This window comes from Lonchura striata, chromosome 14 (genome assembly GCF_050655825.1).
Source record: "Lonchura striata isolate lonStrDom1 chromosome 14, ASM5065582v1, whole genome shotgun sequence".
NCBI lineage: Eukaryota > Metazoa > Chordata > Aves > Passeriformes > Estrildidae > Lonchura > Lonchura striata.
In genome coordinates this window covers 7,230,977-7,254,095 of record NC_140716.1, presented here as the reverse complement: position 1 = coordinate 7,254,095, position 23,119 = coordinate 7,230,977, and the positions used below count along the sequence as shown (strand labels likewise).

Genomic DNA, 23,119 nt, shown 5'->3' with positions numbered 1-23,119 from the left:
AAGTGTTCATTTTTTTTTTCTTTTTTAAAGATGCTAGGCAAACAATGTAACACTATAATGAAAATCCCTAATAATGCAACCAGAACAAGAGGTGCTAAATAATGGGCAGTTAACAATAGTTCAAAATCTGACACAGAATCTTAGTATTGCAGTTTCCAGGAATGTTTAGCACACATTCCTATGAAATTCAAGAAAAACTATTAATTTTTGTTTGGTTGTTTTAGGGATTTTTTTTCTCTGTGAGAGACATCTGAAAGTTTTATTGGGTTGATCATCTGAATATTTATGTACTTCCATACCTAGTGGTGTTTTCACCTGTGGTGTCTTTATTAAGTTATATTAAAGCCTTTTTTTTCCCCCCCAGACTCCCAAAATTAAACTTGAAGGTGTTATTCTGAGAAATACAGAATATTCATATTGATAAAGTTCTTGCTAAGGTTCTAGATTCTTTAGGATTCTAAACAGATGAAGCAATTGTCTTCAAATCAAGTGTTATTTACTTCTCTAAGTATCAGAGGAAAGCTGTGTTTTGGTAAAGCATTGACAGGTTGTGGTCTAGTCTTGTACCCTTTGTATTCTGGTTTGCATAGAGTTGATTAGCAGTGGCAGTCAACCAAAGCCATGGCAGATACAGAAGAAACATCAGCAGTTGTCTCAGGTGAGATCAGAGGAGAGGTGTTAACCTGAGACCAGCTACAACAGTGTAAAGAGATGCTGCAGCAGCTATTCTCAAACCCACACAACTCCATCTTTCAGCCCTGGTTGTGTCAGGGCCAATGGTATCATGATCCTGGATAACAGATTCTGCCTTTGTAATGAGTTTGGAAGTAACTAAAATAGATACTCAGTAACCTCTGTGGTTGATAGCAGTGTTGATGTCTCAGTGGTGACAGCAGAGAATCTTTGTGTGTTCACAGCTATAATCATTGAAAAGGACCTTGACAATAAAATGGATTATATCCTGCCACTTCACATTGTCTCTTAGGGAAAATGCTTTAATAATATAGAAATAAAGAAATAATTACAGCATTTAATTTGAATTGTTGCTTGGGCCATACTATTTTGCCATTTTTAACAGAAAAGTTCTGAGCACATGCTGTAGTATTTGACTCTTTTGCTACAATGAAGGAGGAAAGCCAGGCCCCAGTGACAAAGCTTTTGTTCCCTGCAGCAGGTAGAGGATATTGCCCAGAGAACTGAGCAGAGATCTGAACTAGAGAAGCCAAGATACAAGACAGATTCTGCAGCACTGTGAGTCTGGAGTTAAAGGAAAACAGGTACTTCTCTCATGTTGGGGGAAATACCATGTGAGCTTTCCTCGGTTCAAATTATGTTCTTATCAGTCTGTGAGAGTGAATTTGATTTCTGTCTGAAAATGGCAGCAGAGTAGACTAACATAGCTGAGTATTAGTGCCACTAATTGATAGAGTCTGGTCTGATAAACATATTTTTTCACTTAAAAAGCTGTCCTGGAAGCTCTCTGACAGCACTTGATTTGTGTTTGTCTTTAAAAGCACTTGGAAGTTCTTCTGAGACTCAGTAATGTAATTTTCTGTCTCTGACCCTAAATGCAATTGTCTAACAAGTTTCTGTCTGCCTGTCAGCATTATAGACGGCGTCTGATGGAGCGATCTTTAAAAATCTACATTGTTCAGGGTTTCCTCTATTTTAGTAATAACTGTGCCCTAATGTTGGAAGCTGTGAAATAGTCTGGATGCTGCCTTTTGTGCCATGTAAAAGATAAGTACAGTTCTACTCTACTGTTACCAAAAGCTCTTGGCACATGGCTGCATTTCACTGTGCCCCACGGTGTAAGGAACCATGTTAGAATAAACCAAATATCACTGGGGTGCTTCCAACTACTTCTGTATTCACTGCCTGTTCTCATTGATTTCAGTGGGATTTTGGCCATTAATTTCAGCAGTAGTAGGATGTATAACCCTTAGTGAGGTTTGAAGTAAAATTACCCTGTCATTAGAGTTTATTGTAAATAAACATCAAAAGTTGCTTGTTTAGTAGAAATGGGCTAAAGAAAGGAGATTCAGACAAACTTTTAAAACACATGCACTAAGCATGTGACAAAATTCTATTGACAAGAGGCAATCCCATATTCAGGGTCTCAGACCTACAAATGTCTGATTCCAACAGAATGTTGTTCACTGTAAGGGAGCTATTTGGGACTGTATGTTTGTGATCAGGCAGCAGATTTCCAGCTGAGGCACAATTTGAAGAGTTTTCTTAAATCCCATGGTAAGTAGTTACAGAAGTTTCACACTACATTACAGCCCATGTGAATGAGAGGCAGAGATGAAAATAAATAGAGAGAGTGTATTCTTGTGCAACGAAAACAGCATTTTTCTCCTCTGATCTGCTTAGTGGTAGTGCTGGAAGAAGGAAAGGTCTAAAAACCACTCTAGTCACAAGCTCTTAACTTTCTAGAGTGATCACTGAAGCTGATACCAGACTTAACTTGTCATGAATTTTTTACTGTTCTTAATGGAATGGTAAGTGGTGAAATTGTCTTAGATTTGTAGGCCTAGCAGGCTAATCAGGGTGGAAGTAAGTGTGGTTAAATAAAGGAGCTGCCTGCTATCTCAGAAGTTATCTGAGCTGTCTGTGCCTTTCTCTCTTATTTAGCCATTAATGTTGGTACAATGCTTGAAGATGTCTGGGTGACCCATATTGCACAATGAAAACATAAAACATAATATCAGCTGAGAAACAAAGCATTTTCTGACAATAATGAGAGCTTTTAACTCTGCAGTCAGGCTGCAGTTATTAATTCTGCAAACTTCCTTTTTTTAATTGCTCTTCTGTGATGGCATTGAAATAATGAATGTCAGTTTGCTTGATGGATAATACTTTTTTCACTCTTACAGAAAATTCTACAATATTAGGACCTGATTAATTCATTAGAGTTAATGGAAATATATTTTTGCTAATGTATAGAGCATGAACACATTATTGAGTATTCATTAAAGTCTTGTAGATTGCTTCAACTTTGTGTAATATGATTTCCCCAGCACTGTATTGATATTTCCTTCCTTCTTTATAACGTCTCATCATAAATATGTTCTGCATCAGAACCACAATAACATCAACAGGCAATTTTGAAATTAACATTTTTGATCTACAAATATTGAATCATCTTCTTAAATAGCTCCAACAAATACAGTATGAGACACTCATACCAGTTTTTGCAAGATTTTTGTCCAAGAGAAGAGTTTTCAGCAGCTCCATTTTTTTTTCCAAAGAGTATATAGGAGCACCTGCAGTGTTGGAAGTATAAGATTTGGGATGGTTAAAGCCATCTAATTTTTTTAAAAGGCTATTTGGCTGTGTGTTTATTTTAGTACATATCTAAAACAAAACCCTGATACACTGTGGTGTTTCAGGTACTATTAGCAGTGTTAGGTACTATTATCAATGAGTTCATTTTTGTAGCCCAGTTTGATTGCTCTCTGTGCTTATACTATGACAAAATTGTGCTGACATCATCACACCCATGCTTTTCAACCAGAGCCCTAACCTAGAGCACAAAATGAACTTCAATTAGTGAGAAAATACTCAGAATTTTGCATTCTCCCCATTCCTTTTGTCTGTCTTGCTATTTCAATCTGTCTGTAAGGAAAAAATAATTTGTTAGCATTTTTTTATGGCACTCTTAATTTTATTATACTTTCCCCACAAAGATTGATGCATTTTACAACCCTGTGAGATGTGGGCATTGTGTTATTCTCAGTGCTGAGAAGAAAAGCAGCAGAATGCTGATTATTTAGGCACCATTCCCCCATTGGCTCTTATGGAGCACTAGGGACTGGTGTTATTGAAGTGCTTTTTGCAGAAGTGGCAGGTGGGACACGAGGAGTGTTCTGGAATTCATTTGAGCACACAGAATACTGTTTTAGCTTCTCAGCAGTGGAACAATAGTGCCATCGGGTGGGCATGAAGGTGAGGGATTCCTTGGGGAATTTTCAGTGTATTGCTATTTAGAAATCTAAATTCTCTATCCAGTTGATTTTAAATTTATGGATTATTTTAATTTAATTTAAACCTAGTTTAATTACTGCAAGGTTCTGCAATACACTTAGTGTCTGAAACACAATCACTTGCATAAAGAATGAGAGAAAAACGTATGGAATACTAAAACACTTCTTGATTAAATACCACTGCTACTGGTTACCATAAACAGGTTTTACACCTGGACATTTTATTAATTATGGTTTTTTTTACAACATATGCTAGCTATTTATGCAAATATTGAAAATTTAATGGCCCACAGAGATGCTTTCAATTTCTCCTCTTAATATTTATGTTTATATCTTTAATGCCCTAAATTCAGTTGTGAAGAGTGGATTCCAGTTTAGTCCCTCAGTGGCATAGACCTTCTGCTTGAAACACTTGGCAGTGCGGCTTAAATAGTGCTTGTACCACTTCAGATGTTTTCAAGCAATATGAAACCACTTGCCAACAATTGTTCATGACCTTTCAAGATACAAAATGTGTAAAGAAATGGTAGGTTTGCAATAGGAAAGATTGTTTATGGCACATATATCTTCGTCTTTTTCTTGACTGCTGACTATGATTTGACCAGTGCTTGAAACTCTGAAAAAGAAGAAAAAAGAGTAATAAAATGGGACCTCTGTTTGTAATCACACAGTCAAAAATTTCTCTCCTAATTTTTAGAGTTAAAAAGGGAAACTAATGCTACTTTCTCTGATAATCATTCCTTAAAGGCGGCACATTGTGTATTGTAACAATAGATACTTAAGGCAAAGGAAGTGTTGCATTTAAGTGTCACATTGTATCACAGTTCACTAGCAAAAAGCAGTGAAATTATAGACTGAATTTAGGTTCCATTCCTGAAAAAAATCTCCATAAATGAGAAAAGGGACCGGCCACTTTAGCCAGGGGCAGAATAGAGACCTCTCTCTATGTTATATCCTCTCTATAACACAGCAGATCTGAGCACCTCAGCATCAGATCCATAACATCCAGGGCATCATGGAGCAGGGCAGGTACCTAGGGCTGCCTTTAGGAAATTTCAAAGGCAGGTATTATCATTTTAATAAGGGCAGTCTTACCATCCACTCCAATTTTGCCATCTCCATCACTGTCCCCTGCTGCCAGGAACGCCTTGGTCTCAGCATCAGTCAAAGTTCTGGCACTGGCTGAGAAATGCTTCAGGAAAAGTCTGGTAAAGGTAAGAGGACAAATGAGAGAGGCATAGTACTGAAAGTATTCAGGGTTTGGAATGGTAATAGCTGCAAAATTTCAAGCATGATTCAGTTCTTGAGAACTATTTCAATGGTAAAACTTCCTCTAACTTCATTGAGAGTGAGCGTAAGAAAGAGGATGCTGCTTTACAGCCTAAAAAAGCCCTTGATGACATCTTGGTTTCATTGATTTAAAAATTAACACTATAGTGGCAGAAATAATCTTCCCTCCCTTGTTGTTCCTTCTTTCTCCTAGAATTTCTCTAACCTTACTTTTAACTTCAAAATCAGATGAATGTGAGCTGGAAGGTAGAATTCATATGACAGGAAGAAAGATGAGAGAAAAATGGCCCTTTGAATTCAGTCTGCTAAAAAAAATCTTACAATAAGAAGCAGCTATAGCAGAACTGCTATTTTTATCTTCACAGTCTGTCAGTTATTGCTGCATTGCTGAAACAAGTATTTTCAGTGCTGTCAGAATTTCCCCATTGTGATCCAGCCTTGCCTTTGTTATTTGACTTGCAGCTCCTCCAGAACCAGCATTCACACACAGGTGCACAAACACATGATTGTCTCCCATCCAAAGGGACAGGAGGAAAGGGAATATTTCTGATCTTATAATGCATTTTAAGATGATAAACCAGATTTTTAGATGATTACCCCGTTGACAACTTTTTTATTTACTTACTTCAGTTCCTCTTCCTCAATGAAGCCACTCCTGTCCTGGTCAAGAATTCCAAAGACTTTGGCAACTTGGTCTTTGGACTTGGAGTTGAGACCCACTTTGACAAAAAAGGTTTTGTAATCAAATGAATCAGCAGCTGAAATAGGCAGATGGAAACAAGGAGAGATGAAGAAAAGTAGTCAAAAATCTGGAACAAAAAAATCAGCTTCTTGATCAAAAAGCAGCCAACTATTCTGCAGTACAGTGAGGGTTATTACAAATCCCAAGTAACAGTCTTTGATTTTCTTGAGTTTATATCAGATAAATGGGATTTTTCAATCAATGATGTCTCACAACTAGGAAGGTAATGAAATAATGACTGTGGTCTTCAGTTTGCAAGAACATACTCTTGTAAATAGATACTTCACTGAAAGACATATTTATAGAACTTGATAATAAATATTGTGCTTGCCTTGAAATCAGCAGTAGTTTTATTATTATTCTCTGAAAAAACAGAATTTCTGCTGCAGGATTCAGCCTTTGGATTTTTTCATCCTTAAAATTGCTGCAGTGCACAAATGATAGTGGATACCCATAGCTAGGTTGGCCAAGATTAAAACTTGCATCTGTTCCATTACCTTGAGTCCTTTTTCTGCTTCTAGTAAGAGAGATTTTTCTGTGTCCATTGGAACAGGGACTTTGGGTAGCAAGGACAATGCAATTTGATAGATAAACTGCAAAGCCAAATTTAAAACATAAATATTACCTTGACAGCTCTGTAGACCAGCAGCAATTTCAGCTTCTGTCAGGATACTGGAAAGAGCCATGTCAAGAATACTGCAAAATGAAAAATACTGTTGGGTAGAGTTGCCACTGCTCTTGCCCTCAGCTGTGGAGGTGGCCCCGAGGTGAGCCCAGGTGTCAGGGCAGAACAGGTGAGCTGCCCTGCAGGAGCCAGCTGCTCCATCCTCTAGTTCAGTTATGCATCGTGCATCTGAGTCACTGGCATTTCCAGTTAAGTCTTCAGGTGTACAAGCTCAGGACAAAACCAAACGTATTTATAGAACTGCCCAGCATTTGAACATCTTTGGTTATTTCCATGCATTTTTTGTGTGAATTATTGTAATGTCTTCTAAAGTTCTAGATGAAAGATTGAACTCACCTGGCCACTTAGTTTTCCCCAAACAAGATCAGAAAATATTGTCAGATAAAAGATCAGCAGAGTCCTCTTGACTTAATTATTTTTCAAATGACATAGAGAAGGACTTATATAGACCTTAGTTAAGTCCTCTTGACCTTTTACAGAAGTCCTAGAGGCACGTGATGGCTCAGATATGCCAGGGGATAAATTACTGTGGTTGACAAGACCTGCTAGCTAATCAGATTGATATTTATATCCCAAAGGAATGTGCATGGTGTTTTAGACAATATGTAAGGTTTAGTGCCATATGAAGTAAATCCTCTCAGCTTGCACATATGTTAGTGAAATGAATTTTTTTAATGCATAAATGAAAAAAAAATACATCTATTTTAATTGTTTAATGATAACTAGAAATGGAAAGCTTCAAATTAGACTTTGACTTTTAAGGGCCCAATCCTGATATTAATTACCCATGAAACACAACTCCTGCAGTTGCCCTAGTATTCTTCAAAACATACTAATACTGATACATTTGTAATAGATATCTCTGACATACAAGTGCAAGCTCAAAGACAAAACTTCTTCAGCCCAAATTACTTTTTATAAGTTGTTATATAAGTTTTGGTTAGCTATAAAAGTCTAATCTTGACAGCGTTTGCACAGCAGTAATTAATTGCATGGTACACACTTTAAGATCATCCTAGTAAATGTGTCCATTTACAAAATGAAGGTTGTCAGTTGCTCAGCAGGACACAGGAGAGTAGATATTTATGGCCAGGAGGGAAACAGAGAAGTGAAATCAGTGATATTTGGTTCTTCCTTGCTGCACTGAAAAGACAAACTTCTGTAAGGTCTCAAACAGCAGCTAAGCACAAACTGCAGCTTTTCTCTTACTGGATATGACTAGAAACCCCCAATCAGTTATCTAATGAAATTTATTGGAACTTCATGGCCTTGAGAATAGTTGAAATTGGCCAATGGTGTAAAAAGCCATTGGGAGAACATTTCACACTGACACATACATAAACATGGCTGGAGTATTGCTTAGGTTTAAATAACATTTGAGTGATGAGAACATTTAAAATAAAGCCTATCCTCTAATCACTATAGCATAAAGCTGCTGTCTTTCAAAAATTAGGTACATAAAAAGAAATACAAAACTTCAACTATCTCAGCTCCCCTTGATTTCTTCCAGAAAACAATTTTTAAGATAAACACTATGTTATTCTTAACCCATGCTGTGTGGTAAATTGAAAATTGTGAAGACTAAGTTTTCTGGATGATATAAGATCTACCGAACAAGTTACTTTTAAAGGAATTTATCCCAAAAAGGTGGAAATATAAATTAAATGTTTCAGTTTTTCTATTGGGGATCTAGCTGTGCCTATGGGTCAGATACCTAGGAAATAATCAGGAGTATGGCCTGTGATCAGAGAAAATCTGATAACTGTATGGGAATTACTGAGCATTCAAGAAGTAAACCTTTTGAGGAGCCCACCCTGAGATTACAAAGTATTTATAGTGAGGAGTTTTGGAGTATTTCTGTGGCAAACCACCACTTGCCCAAAGGTGGCACCAAAGACAAGGCAAGTCCAGCCGTGACAACTCTACGGAACTGGGGGTGAGGAAAAACCAAGGACCAGGATGAAAACAGAACAACAGCAGGGTGTTCATCAGAGAGGGAGAGAGGAAGAAAAAGGCATTTAAAAGAAAAAAGTCTAGCCTAGAAAATCACTTGAAACAAACCAGGAATATAAACAGACTAGACTGACAAATCCTGAGGACTTTCCTTTTATGATGATTGAGAAGAACAGGTTACTTCATCTGCCTAAGAAAACCAGGGTTTGCTGTGTTTATTTTTATGTTGGCTAAATTTTACAGTCCATTATGGAGATCATTGAAAATATAAAATCCATTTATTCTGGAAGCCTGTGAGTTAAACAGGAAGTCAGTGTCTAGAAAATACAGCTGATCAATACATCACTGTGATGGAAATGATGTGATTCCCTCTGATTCAAGGATTTGCATATTCTACTTGAACAGAAGCTCCCCTTTGAATTTAGGGTCAATAATACCTTTGTAACTGCAGGGAAAGGCATTGTCCAAGGGTGCCTTCTTTTTCTATTGTAACTGGAATGGTGATCAGCTTTTCTCTACTGATGCTTGAATATATAAGACTGATTTTCTTGTTTGCATGAGTATAGGACATGCTGACAAACAAATCAAAAGTTCTGGAGCAGCCATATCTCAGATGCTGATGTGCACTATAGATATTTGGTGCAGAAAGTGTACCAGAAAGTCCAGACTGATATAATGGTATCTTTCTGTGCTTATGATCAAAACTAATGTGGAAATTAGATTTCATAAAATGTGAACACTCTAGGTCATGTTCTCCAGTATCCTTTTATTAAAATGTTTTAAAATATGTGAAAAATTGAGCATGAAAATGTTAGGTATGTGTCTGTTCCGGGATTTAATCAAGATGTGTCTATTTCAGTAACCCATTCCAGGAAATTAATCCAGCCTTGGCCCCCTCTGCCCACACTGTTTGTGTGAAGAGTTCCAGGCACCTCTGATGATGCTGCATCAAAGATTTTCCACATGGGCTGGCTGCTAACTCAAAGAAGAAACTGTACCAGTCTATGTGTGCAATGAATGTTCCCTTGCCCTTTCTGTGCTCTCTACTTGTTAGAAGATGACTGAGATTTCATGCAGTTGGAGAGCTGAAATTGAATCTCAAGTTTACAAATGGCTTTTGGATTGGAATTTCTAAAAGAACATGGAATTAGAGGGCAGCCAGCTTCCACTAAATACCAGGAGGTTTTATCTCATGCATGGTTCTGCTCCTCTTTCAGGGCAACACAAAATTTTGGTTTGAGAGAGATGGTGAATTCAGTGGCTGGAGCACTAGGGTGAGTTTGGGATTATGACCCTGGCCCTCTGTATCCTTTTTCTAGGAGCTCGTGTAGGACTATAGATTTCTTTGTGTTTTGTTCCTGCTTAAAGGAAGCATGTCTTTATTTCATAAGAAGTACAGGGAGGGTTAGAGATTATACTGCTCCCACAGGGTGATCCAGGGACTGAAGTGTATGAGAACTCACAGTCCTAGTGGAGCTCAGATCTACCACTCACAATTAGGGTTGCTCTTAATTGTCTTAAGTGAAGGTAAAACACACAAGCCACATCATCTTTATGCTGGGAACTATGAAGCAGTTTTATACTGAGTATTCTAGTGAGTAAGATGGTCTTACTCTGAACCTGAGAGCAGGTGATCAATGTGAAAATACCAGGGGTTGTTAGATTCTTTCTAACAGATTTGATGTAGCATAAACAATTTCTAGCAGAATTTTAGTGTTTAACTGTGTACTCAGCAGTGTTTTATATTTGTTTAATTCATTCACAGCAGCTCGATGCAGAGGATTTAATCCTTACTTATCAGATTGCCCAGGGAGGTTATAGAACCTCTATCCCTGATGATACTCAAACTCATCTTAGTCCTTTCATCCCTCCCTTCTGAGGAGTGACTGGACCAGAGACATACAGAAAACCTTTCCATCAGGAATTACTCACTGGTTCTATACCTTAATTATGGTAACATTGTGATACCAACCACGTGTCTCTTTGGTACTTCAGTTAGCATTCACATAGACATCCTGCAATCAAAGTTTTTCTCTAGCATGATTGCATTGTCAAGTTCAGGCAACACTCCATGATATTCCATAAAAAACTGAAAGCTGCCACTGACTTAAGTTAATTAAAATTAACCTTGCCAGAAAAGGTCACATTTTAAAAATTTGTTTTCTGTTGCTGAAAACTGTTCTTTTCTAATTTGGTTAAAATGTGGATCCTAATGCCAACAGAAACCTTAATAGAAAGTAGGTGGTATTTTTGCTGAAGCCTATGGGCTTTTTTTTTTTTTTAAACTGGGGACTTCTTGAATTGTTATTATAATTCCTTTGAATGAAATGGCTGGATGATTTTAGTAAGATTTAAAACACATCTTCTTGCCACTATTTAAGAAGAACAGATTTAACAGATTTTCTTATAAGCATAGGTGAAGTTGCAGCACACAAAAGGATTTCCTGATTCTTGGGAGTACTTTATCCCCCTGTGGCAGCACAAGGCAGTGATGTGCAGTTGTTCAGCATCTTTGAAATACCCTGTATGGGCCACTGTGCAGTCTTGCATTTTTTGCATTCTACATGAGAGTCTCAGAGGTGCAAGGAATGCAGTGTCAGGTCTGTCATTTCTGGTACTGTGTGTGCCATCTGCTCGTGAGCCAGTGACAGGAGAGTTGAGTGATCAGCAGTGTGAAGAGCTAATGTATATATTACATCTGGATATTGCTGCAGATCTAGGTTGCCCCAGGTTTTTTCTTCAGCAGGGAAATAATTAAGGTAAAAGGAACCAGAGTCTCATCATTATGAAAAATATTTCAGTGCTGCAATTAACAGCAGCTATAATTTAAACCCAGATTTAACATCAAAGGCAGTGGGGATAGAATTAGGATTTATATTCATTTTAATTCTGCCATGGATTCAGTGAGTCTGATTGCTAGAATTCCTTTTTTGCATTAGCCATCTTAAATTGGTCAGCTGGCTCTCTTACATGCCTGGAAATGAGGGAGCTGTGCTTGTTTCACATAATCATCTTGCAATTCATGGAAATGCCAACACTGGCTGTTACATAAAAGTTCCAAAGGCTTTGTTTCTGCTCTTCTTCAAAACAGCTGCCAAATCATAATTATCATTCAGTTTTTGTGAAGAGTAATAAAACAACAGTGTGCTTGTGAGCTGGAGCCACAGTATGAGACATGGGGAAGGAAACAGCTAAATCAGGGTGGGGAAATTTCTGACACACTCAGCCAGAGATGCACAACATCTATTCAGCCTGCTGACGTCTGCATTTAGCCATGAACATTATTTACTTTGTCCACTAGTGAAGACAATGCTATAACCAACTCTAAATCCTGTAAGACACTTCTCAAAGGGAAGACTAGTTCTTAGCTTTCAGACTGAAGAAAACTGCTGTTATTATAGAACATATAGATAATAATTCATATAATAAATGAAAGACTTGAGTAATGGCCCTTATTTAACAATGTAAGAGCTTTAGGGTAATCAGACAGCAAGATTGGCTATAGTTTCATCTGAAGAAAGCCCAGAAATTCACAGATGTGGCAAGTATTATTGTTTTGTGTGTGTTAAGAGACAATAAGCAACAGGTTCATGATCCATGGAAAAACCTCCAGGCCTGTGGCCCAGGTTGTCAGGGGACCATGACTTGTGACAGTGTCAGAGTAGGATTAGACCCTTCTCCTCTATCTCACAGCTGCCTTAGATTTCATGAAAGATAAATCTTCTTAAGGGACAGTCACATTTTAGGCCATAAACACATTCTGGCGATACAATTACGCTGTGATCTACTACTTTATTTTGGAAAATTACCCACAACTTATTCAGTACTTTGAGCTATATGTGAACTCCTCTTAAATGTCTTAATTTTTTTTTCTCATATTGGTTGGGTTGGGACTTTATAGGAATTATTTTTAGCTATCTTTTCAGCATTTATTTTCCTCAAGTATCAGAGAATTAATCAGAAATATACCTCAATTAAATCAGTACAATTAAGCCTGAGATGATACCATATTTAAAATGACAATTTAAGATCATCAAAATGATGATTTTTAAGATGATGATTTAAGATGATTTAAGATCATCAAAACTGTATCTTGAGTCAGCATGCTCAAGTATGAGGATGGAGAACCTAAACCAAATTTTTAAAAGCAGCTTTTCCCCCCCAAGGGTCTTTTTGTTTAGTTGATTTATTAATTGTTTTCTCCCCTCTCCAACCACAATATCAACATTATCAGTGATGGAAAATCACAAAGTGCCTTTTTTACAATGGAAATGTAACAATACCATGTGACCAAAACATTGCAAGTTTTCTCAGCAATCAGGTGTGTGAACTTCACATGTGGGGAACTGTTAATGCCTGAAACAATATAAAAATGTACGAACACACGCTGAGTGGGAAGTGCTTGCTGGACGAGGTAATTGGCAGAGTCAGTCCAAGGTTGTCTTTGGTCTTAATGCTGTTTATGCCTTCACCAGAGACTGGAATTCTGTCAGGGAAGAAAGTGAGAAAAGCAGGGAATAAAACTCGTTGAAAGAAGGTTTTTGACATCTTTAAAAAGATAGATAAAAATGACTAAAACTCCTAGGCATGGAGGGCTCCCAAAGTTATTATAACACTGCACAAGCTACTGCTAAACTGAGATTCTGGGGGCGTAACAGATTTTTCGCTCCTTAAAAAGAGTAAGTGCAGAGAGGAGGAGTGTGTCTGTAAATCTGTATTTGTGGGAAATCCTGACTTAAAGGTAAACTATCTTTACCCCATCACAAACTCTGATAATAGCCAAGGAAGAGGAGCCTGTAGCTCACAGTGAAAGGAGTTTTTTTGTTTTGTTGTTATTCCAAATAAAAAATATCTGTAGTGAAGTAATTCCAGAATGGGAGATTCAATGGTTAAGGGCCAAGATCTGCACAATACGATGCCCTGTTTGGGGCTCATAAACAGAATCTGCAAAAGCTGCTGCTAAAGCAAATTCCTCCCAACAGTGTATCTCTCTCTCCTCCCAAATCTGGCTAAGATTAGCACGTGTGTCTGTTGGAGTTATTGCCACCTGTCCTAGTTCAGCTGAGACAGCCCTGTTTTCAGTGACTTCCTCTCTCATACATGATGCATAATGTCCTATTTTTCTGTACTGCGGTTTCTAAAAGAAATAACCTGACTAGTTCATATCATCCCTGTGAGGTTTTCCTCAGGAATTTGATTGAGTTGCTCAAAGGTCTGCCCAGTAAAATGTGCACTTATCAGATAATTTTCCAGCACAAAATCTTGTGCTGCACTGCTGCAGTTGCAGCCCTGAGAAACAATACCAGTCATATTTTAAATTAGTGAATTAAGCACCCAGTAATAGTGGCCAATGTTTGATAGTAGGAGACAAAGAAATAAGATTTTTAAGGTGGAGATGTGTTTAAAAATGGAAATATTGTATGGCCAGAAGTGCTGAGCATCCACTGCTGAAATAGAAATTCTGAGAAATTCAGGTGTTCTCAATCTTTTAAGAATTTGGCACATTGAGTCTATGGATCAGAAACACTGCAGGATTAACCCCAAAGCTATTATCATTGATTGGAAGACCAGACTCTACAATGGGCCTAAATATTCTGTTGCTGCAACAGAGACCAAATGGGAATAAAGCTGTGAAAATAATGGAGTATTTACTCATATAAAAATTGTGGCAGAAAGTATCAGACCAAAGTAGTTGTGTGTATTCTTCATGACCCAGTTTAAAAGCAGCCTGAAATGTGTTAATTTTAAACCACAAAGTTTATCCATTTTCTAATGTCTTACCTTCCACTCCAATTTTGCCATCACCATCAGAGTCTCCTGCAGCCAGAAAAGCCTTGGTCTCTGCCGAGGTGAGGGCTCTGGCATTTGAAGAGAAATTCTTCAGGAACAGCCTGAAATATAAAAGGGGGCTGTGCTTGAGTTTTGCTCTTTGAAATGTCCCATAAGGTAATATTTGTTCTAATTATCTGAGGGAATACACACAGATTCAAGGAAATACAAGGATTTGTGTTTTATTTTTAAAATAACATCGAGGGTTTCTTCAGGGACACCAAGCAAGTTCAAAGGATTTTGTTGTTTAAAGAAGTAGAGCATCTGAACAGTACTTACTGCAGTTCCTCTTCTTCAATGAAACCACTCTTGTCCTGATCAAGGATTCCAAAAACTTTCTTTATCTGATCAGGAGTTTTGCTGGATAAACCAACCATGGAGAAGAAAGACTTGTAGTTGAAGGAATCATCAGCTGGAAGAAAGAAGAAGTTGTTAAATATTCTCCTTTGAAGTCGTTACTACTGTGTGTATTCCTTGTGAATATGTATGTCTTTTATTAAGCATCAGTCTGCTCTCTTTCTCTTGTTCTCTGGTGTAGCAAAAGAGCAGATACAGTGGATAATAATTTCCCTTTTTAATCACTCTGTGCCTGTGGTCATATTTCCTTTCAGCCAGTTTAAAGTTTTCTGCTACAATGCACATTCTGCTAGATCAGGATTCATACAATGTGTCACATTCAATTAATTATAAATATTAAGAGGGTGCTGCTGTGACTTACAAACAGCTCCTGTAATTCTTCATTAATTGTAATGGAATCCTTACTTAGGTAAAGCATTTGATAGAAGAATAAGTAGTTCAGAGACAGACCAGATCTTTGAGTATTTTGAAAATTGTCTTGATCTTACTGAGCTGCTCTTAAGAGAAGTGAGAATGATAATTGCTTCACAAATTACACTCATTCTGCAAGCTGAGGCTTTTTCTGAAATTTTGAAGGACAGAGCCAACTTTTTATATGTAAGTCTTTAACACGTTTAGACACTGACAGCTTAGTGTTAAGCCAGCCCTAACTGAAATGGTGGCCCTTTAATTGCTGTTCACCACTTGTGAGACCTTTTGAATTTAAGGGACTATACTGTAATGTAGTGTAGAAAGAGATCTCACAGGGAAGGAATCTAAGGGGAAAATGATAGGCATGTCATCTTAAGACATAAAAATGATACGCATCTTCTGTCTGCAGAGCAACCATTCCTTACCCTGGCAGCTGGAGAGAGCAGATTCAATATCTTTAGCAGAGAGGATGTCAGTGATGGCCATTGTTGAACTGTAAAATAAATTAAATGTGAGCTACTTAGTCATTAAAATGACTTCTCTTCTACTTTCATGGCTCTATTTGAAGTTGCTGCACTGACAGTGTGTGATAGGGGAGACATTATTCATCTGATGGCAAGTGGAGCATGCTGTAACAGATGTCTGGAGCAGGTGCTTCCACTGAAAGCTGGGAATGAGGGAGGAATTCTGCACGCGAGTGCGTGGGGCTTCAGGAAGGTCTGCTGCCTCTGCTGCGCCCGGAGAGCATGTCCAAGGTGTCCAACACCACAGAACTTCATGGCTTCTGTGTGGGCTTTCCTGGAGGTGGATTATTACTCAGTAAAACCCAGAGTGTATTTACAGCACACATAAAAGATAGGGCTGGTATGTCCTCTAGAACTGTATCTGGAGTAAGTGTAATTGGAATGTGAAAAGACTAATATTATTATCAATAGATGTAGTGACCTTCACAAAGAATGAAAATATTAGTATAGAATTAGTAATAGTCATTTTACTCATGTAAATTTGGAGGGCAAGTTCCTCCTCTGTTTAGTTGCAACAATGTGTGTCTTGCTGGGCTCCTGCATCACCGAAAGACTACATTTCATGAGAGCTTTGTAAAAAAGCTTTTGTCAGTATTTTCTAAGGTTGTTTTCCTTTTGGATTCCATATAGGTTATAGTAAACCGTATCTTTGCCCAGATTTTGGCATTTCAGTAAGTGGTTGTCTTTAGAAAAGAAGTATCATAACTTAATATTCATTCTTAGTAGAGTGGAGGTTCTGACACAGCCGCAATTCATTTGAGAAAAATACTCTGTCCCATTCAGCCACCAACAGCTGCAGTAGTTTGCCAGTGCAATGTGTATCACTTAACAAAATGCAATAATGCCTGAATTTCTAATTGATTTTAGTGTATTGATGCATTTACAGTTTTATAAACAGCACACACCAGTGCAGACAGATTACAGTTTAAAACTTGCAACATTACTCTTAATTTATGTTAGTGAAAGAAGGGGACTAAGGCATAGAAAAGTTTTTCATTAAAGCCAGAAGAGAATAGAAATACATTTTCATTAATCCCTAACTAGTCTTCAGCAACATCATTCTTCCTGTCTAAGTACGGACTGAGAAGGAATCAACTGGTGGTACCCATTTATAGTCTGTGCACTGGTTTGAGAGCTAAACACAGGTTTAAACTTCCTCTAAAATATTAAATGGCTGCCTCTGTACCTGTTGGTTTGCAGCAGAAGAAATTGTCAATAATTTTAGCTCCTTTCTGAATATCTCAGAAATGGTTAAGAAAGTGATGGCACACATCCCACTGATGGCAATGAATCCTTCCCCAGCTCAGGCAGCTGGGTTACTTTTATTTTTCTACTTAATTATTTTGTTCCAGTGGGTTCTTGTGCAAAATACTTCTCCCTCTCAGCATTAAGCAATATAACTTTGAGCTCATCCATTCACTTAAGTCTCAGTGCTTACAGGATTAAAAAGGGGAAGAGTTGAAGGAAAACCTAAAAATCACAGCATTTTTGACAAGGGGCATCATTCCTGTCTTGTTCCATCCTCTGATCCAAATGCTGATCCTGTTCTATGTTAGCTTGTAAAGATACAACATACTGGAAGCTGAGATAAGAATAGATACTTTAATTGCTTTCCAGTTTAGGGAGCATTTTGCTTTTGTGTTTCTTTGAAAGCAGAAGATCTAATCATCTTACCTTTGTGGTCTTCTTGACTGGATAAGGAAACAGTCAGGTTGGGAGGAAGGCACTTGCAGTGTATCTCCAGCAGAGCTGAGCTTGCATATATATACTTTAAGTTGTATACCATATACAGATTTTAGATTTCAGCGTCACGAAGGGGGAATGGTGTCAAATGAACTTGCCTAACTAATCATCTTGCACTATTTTTATCTCAAGAGAATACATATGATATTTGCAAACGAAACAAGATAAGTGGCCAGATAGGCAAAAAGAACAGAGTCATGTCAAATTTCTTGATTTAAACAGAAAACACCAGCTTCTTCATGTGATGTAGGGCAAGACAAAAGCCCCCACTGTCTGATATGCTTGATCTGAGGAGTCAGATGAAATGAAGCACAATAACTTTTGAATAGGTGTCTTTAATGACTGTTTAAAAGTGATAACTTGTTATCTTATCTGTAGACGCTCTGTGTGATAGAGTGTCATTGTTGGAGCACTAAACAAAAAGAAAAAAAATTAAAAGTATCCTTTTAACTTTCAGGTATTTTTTGCATAGTAAACCAATCAGGGGAAATAATAGCCATTTTGTCTCCAGAATGTCTGATCTGTTGTTGTTTGGAAAGACAAAAAAACACACAGTGAATTTGTTGCTAAAGGAGGTAAAATAATATGTCAATCCATCAGAACAGTTGGTTGGGGGAGGGTATTTCATCTGTTCTGTTTCCAGAGACAATCTTACAATTCTGCAAGATTCTGACAACCTGTTTAGTCGGGTATGTATGAAGCAAAGGGGTTGTGATCTGCCCAGCTGTTTCTGAGACAGAAGTCCCTGAGCCCTACATGAAAGATCTTTGCTTTCAGAATAGAGAGAAAAATTTCAATAGCAACACCATCACTATAACAGTGTCTGAAGAGCATCTTTTCAGTTTTCAGTCAGAGATTATTTTCTAGAATTGTTTGGCCAGTGCAGTTTCTCAGTGTTCCTTTGTGCTAGTTACTTTTTTCATGGATATTATCTGATCATCTCAATTTTCTTCTCAAATTTTGTACCCTAGCTGGGTGAGGAGCTTGTCAGCTTGGATCTCACTTGTGCCTTGGGGTAGCAGCACAGTGAAAGACAAGTCATATGGGTGACAGCACAAGGTATCATTATGGCCAGGATTAAGTGATGGCAAGGGATGACAGTGCAATTGGCATCACAGCTTGAGGTGGTGGCAGAGTAAGAGGTGACAGTGCAGAGACTGTCTTAATGTCAGAGAGAGTATCAAGGCATTTATTTTCCCATAGCATTTCCCTCTAAGATGGAAGACAGACCTAACCAATCACTGGAACTAGTCACTAATAAACCAGGGTGCCAGACAGAAAAGTGACAAATGAAGGGTACCTACAGGACCTTAGTGCATCCAGCACAGACAGCAGCTGATCAAAAGGCAACAAAAGACCATTGAAAAAAATTTTCTCTGAGGAGGAGGTTCTGTATCATTTGCAGTATATAAACATGAGAAAAATTACTGCTATAAGTTTTTTCCTTATTAAAAATTCTGCAAGTCTGTCCTCCATGAAACAGTTTCAGACACAGAATTCTTTTGCAGAGAAGATAATCTTTTGTTGGTCAAGAATGGCTGTGGAAGATTTCAGCTTTCCCTGTTTTCTGAATGGGTTTTTGACCAGCTGACGCTGAAAAATTCTAAGAAGAATTTGATGAAGAGATATTTAATACTGGCTCTTGTTGTCACTGATGACATCTGGTAGAAGGGATACAAATACCACTTTCCCCCCTCAAACTCTTCTGAGAAATTACTTTTATTCTAAATGGGAAAAAATTCCTTTTCCTTTTACACACACCACCCTTTCCTCCCCCTCCAATTTGGAAAATTGTCTACATAGTGCCAACAACTGATGTGCAGTACGTAGGGTGTCCAACATAAAAACTGATGGCATGAAATGACCTAATGAAGCTAAGTTAAGAGGAAGCCAAATTCTGCTGAAACTCTTGGACTGCAGGAGTGTACATGGGAATTTGGTCCCTGGTGTCTATTTCAGAGAATGCATTTGATTTTAGATGCAATGGCTTCTCATTTTGCCCGGGGCTAATTCCACATATGTTAACCCTTCGCCCCCACTCTTCCCTTTAAAAATAGCATTGATTGCTGTTATTTCTTTTAATGCCTGTGGGCTGTTGCCATTAGTTTGAACTTTATGTGAAGCATATAAGGATGCAGTCTTTAAAAGTGTGCTCTGTTTTCTAAGAGGCTTTGACAAGGTAATTTCTTTTGTGCCCTGCAATTTTAAGGGCAAAGCATGTAGTCAAATGATTTATGGGTCCGGTCTGTTCAGCTGTACTCAGACTCCAGCAAATTTTGGAGTCACTTTTGCAGTAAGATTGGAGGCACTAGAGATCCAGAACATGTGCACTGATGAAATGCACAGGGATCATGTAACTATTTACAACCAGCCTCCAACAACCATTTTCTTTTCAAACCCCACATTAGAGATTGCATAAACATCTGTCTAGTCACTTTTGCTTTCTTAAATCAAATACTGTTAGGAACTTTGCAGCTGCCATCCAACTTGGCATGGCAAGAACTGGTGAAGTATGAAAAAGTAAGGAAAAGATATCCCTTTCAGCCTGTCAGATTACTACTAAAAGCAGTTTTAAACCCTTGGGCTTGAGCATTTCTTTTTGCTCAAGGATCTTTGCCTTCTTGAGGCAAGGAGTTGTTTTATTTTTAGCCTTAATTCTTTTAGCATCTGAAGCTACCTCCCCAGTTTGAAAAGCTGTATTTTAGGTCATCATAAGTTCTTTGATTGTTCTATAATCTATTCTTGTCATTCTTCTTTAAGTGCTGATATGAATCATGTGCAAGAGAGCAACAAAAGTGCAGTGAAGAGTTGTGTGAGTGCCTGCTTTAATTTAAATAAGTGTGATTTAGTGCCTCATACATGCCTAAGACCATTTTCAGATGGATGAGCTGAATGCTTCTGATAGGGGTATCCATGGTCATGAGTCAGGGAACAGGAATCACCTGACAAAACGTGTTTAGCCTATTGTTAAATGGCTTGTGAGCAGTGAGAGTGGAATATTCATTCAACTTGTATTTTGCTTTGGGAATATATGAGATAAAAGAAACTGTATAGATGTAATTTAGTGTAATTATATTAATGCATCATGCTCCAGTCATTTGAGGAATGTAACTCCTGGAGAGATCTGGGAATATCTGTGAGTGGTTTTAGGTTTCTATTACTTAACCTACTATTGGTAGATACCTCATAACTACCCCTCCAGTAAAATGCTGAATAAAGGAAATGAATGAAGGGTTGCTATGGTGGGAGGAAGCTGTATGTGGAAAATACACCAAATAACATCTGATTTATTTTTGCATACTTGAATGAATCAAAAAATTTAAGTAATTTATTTTTCACCAGCTATTATTCTAATGTCATGTGGGTTCAGCCTCTGAGGTAGGTTTTCAGAGATACCAAAAATTTACAATGCAGCTTTTCAGTTCCTAGTGCCATGTAAAATGTTAATGTATAAAACTATTTCAGTCATATTTTTCCTACATGCATAAAACATAATTTTTAAGCCAGGTAAATTGTTGCAAAAATCAGACAATTTCTGGTCCTCCATATCTGAAATGGGAATTTCAACCCTGATTCCAAAATTTGAAAGGAATATGGGCCAGATGTAAATTCTATGTGATTTCTGAAGCTCAGGAATTTTATTTCTGAATTTAACCTTTCCAGTTCACTTCCATTTCTGTTTCTTTCTAAAAATGTTCATTTAGTGATGCAGAAAAAAAAAGCTTTTTTTAAAATAAAGAAATTCTCATAGACTGATTTCTGAAATGGTAGATTTTTGGGTCTGTTAAATCTGATACAATCATTCATAGACAGACAAGATACTTGAATCTCCAGATGATTCCATCCACAGGTTTAAATTATTTGCAGTAAGAGTAAAAAAAAAAAAAATCTAATTTCTTGCCTTAATTCTGAAGCAACAAGCTTATTACTTTTGAAAGTGTCCAAATAAAAATGGCAATAACAAGGTATGTCTAGGATTATCATTGTTTTTGAATAGAAAATAAAATCAATTCTGCCACGGCAGTCTTCTCTAGCTAAGTTGAAAGCAAAGACACATGCTGAAAACAGAAGTTCTAGTCAATATTTGATCTACCATATTCTGTTCTTGAGCTGTGTTTTTCAAATCCTGTGTGGTAAAATCCCTCGTGATCCTTGTTACAGGAGTTGTAACTTTAGTCTGTGTGTTTACACTACATAGCCTGGTGCAGTACTGCTCCATGACTGTGGCTTATAACCACTATAAATAATCCTCAGTTGCAGCAAGCTTTCAAATATAGATGTGTTTGAAATGAACTCAGATGTTTTTCAGCCTGTCTGTATGTTCTTGTATAGTCCTTATCCCACTGTGTAAACAGCGGGTCCCACTATAAACAGAAACAGCTCCTTGGGTTGTATAATTGCAGGAGCACCAAGTAAGAACTGGGTCATTATCTGTACTTTGCTGATCTGGTACCCATACTGCTGAATAAAGCAGGGCCTTTGACTCTTTTGGCAGAGTTGCTTTTCAAGGAAGTATATGTATATATATTCCAAGGATATATGGGTTTCAAAAGCCCCAGATGCTGACTCTGAGAGATGTTTTCTTTGTGCACAAAGCCTGGACCCAATCTGACTTAAAGGTGCCCAGTGAGGTGTGACTTAATGCCCTTTTCCTCCACTTGCTAAGACTGGGAAATAGTCAGGACTTGTCCCAGCTCCTTCCACCCTTGGTGCTGGGCTTCTTTTCTATGCAAACTAGAGCATGATAAGGGGCTGATGTGTGTTTGGGTGCTGTCCAAATGTGGAGTTCATGTCTCCAGGGCACAACACCCGGACCCAGGAACTCAGAAGCATTCCTTCGTCCCTCATTAGACGTTGCCAACAACACTGACAATAATTAGAATGAGGACTATAGAAGAGTAAGCTGAATGAATATGGAAATTGGTACTAGAGACATAACAGCATCGGATATGAAAGCATCAAGTCTTTACAAACAAGAATCCATTGAGCATTTGAGAGCTAAGCCTGGTTTAATCAAATGGTTCATCAATGAAGTGATTCCACTGTTCAAATATTCGAAGGATCAGTGGGATGAAAAGACAGAAGCAGGCATTGTTCTTCCTATACAGTGCTGCATTTGTGCTGTAGCTCCTGAGTGGTATCAGTGTCCAGATAGTCCAGTGATTTCAAGCTTTATTGCATAGCATAGGACAACTCAGACAGCAAATGCAAGTCCTTCTTTTCCATTTATGGACAAACCACATTATATTCACTGTGGATTTTATTGGCAAATTGCTGCAGTCAGGTGTAAAGTAAATTACTTCAAGTCTGTTGCTCTGAATGAAAAATTAAATTTATTGTATTCAAGTTATAAATTCACTTATAACAGTCTTTCCTTGAATTGTAATGGCTTCCTTCATCTGAGCTGAATTATAGTAATGATTGCACCTTGCTAAAAAGGATACATTTAAAAAGGAACTTTACTAAACAGGAAGCTTAAGGAGAAAAAGGCTAGAAAAGGCCAGGTGAATCTCTGGAGCAGGAGGCCTGTCTCCCTTGGAACATGAATTCCAGCCTGGCTGTGCTTGGTTAATTGTTACAGCAGAAAATGCCCTTT

General features: G+C 37.8%; 3 protein-coding genes across 3 annotated transcripts in view; 1 reads left to right on the top strand and 2 right to left on the bottom strand.

Annotated features, from left to right (window-relative positions):
- The window catches only part of LMTK2 (lemur tyrosine kinase 2), a 109,385-nt gene that overhangs the window by 9,714 nt on the left and 76,552 nt on the right, over positions 1–23,119 (top strand). The gene's annotated exons all lie outside the window — the stretch shown is intronic.
- Positions 4,180–7,199, bottom strand: LOC110475471 (parvalbumin beta-like). The gene is made up of 5 exons (XM_021539657.3): positions 7,043–7,199; positions 6,647–6,717; positions 5,905–6,037; positions 5,085–5,194; positions 4,180–4,605 (listed from the first exon to the last, which is right to left on the bottom strand). Exons 2-5 carry the CDS (start codon positions 6,705–6,707, stop codon positions 4,580–4,582), a joined length of 330 nt encoding a protein of 109 aa, XP_021395332.3. The 5' UTR covers positions 6,708–6,717; positions 7,043–7,199; the 3' UTR covers positions 4,180–4,579.
- LOC110475470 (parvalbumin, thymic) lies at positions 12,432–17,599 on the bottom strand. Its single transcript, XM_021539656.4, has 5 exons — positions 17,455–17,599; positions 15,682–15,749; positions 14,768–14,900; positions 14,441–14,550; positions 12,432–13,145 (listed from the first exon to the last, which is right to left on the bottom strand). The coding sequence occupies exons 2-5, from the start codon at positions 15,740–15,742 to the stop codon at positions 13,120–13,122; spliced, it is 330 nt and encodes a 109-aa protein (XP_021395331.3). The 5' UTR covers positions 15,743–15,749; positions 17,455–17,599; the 3' UTR covers positions 12,432–13,119.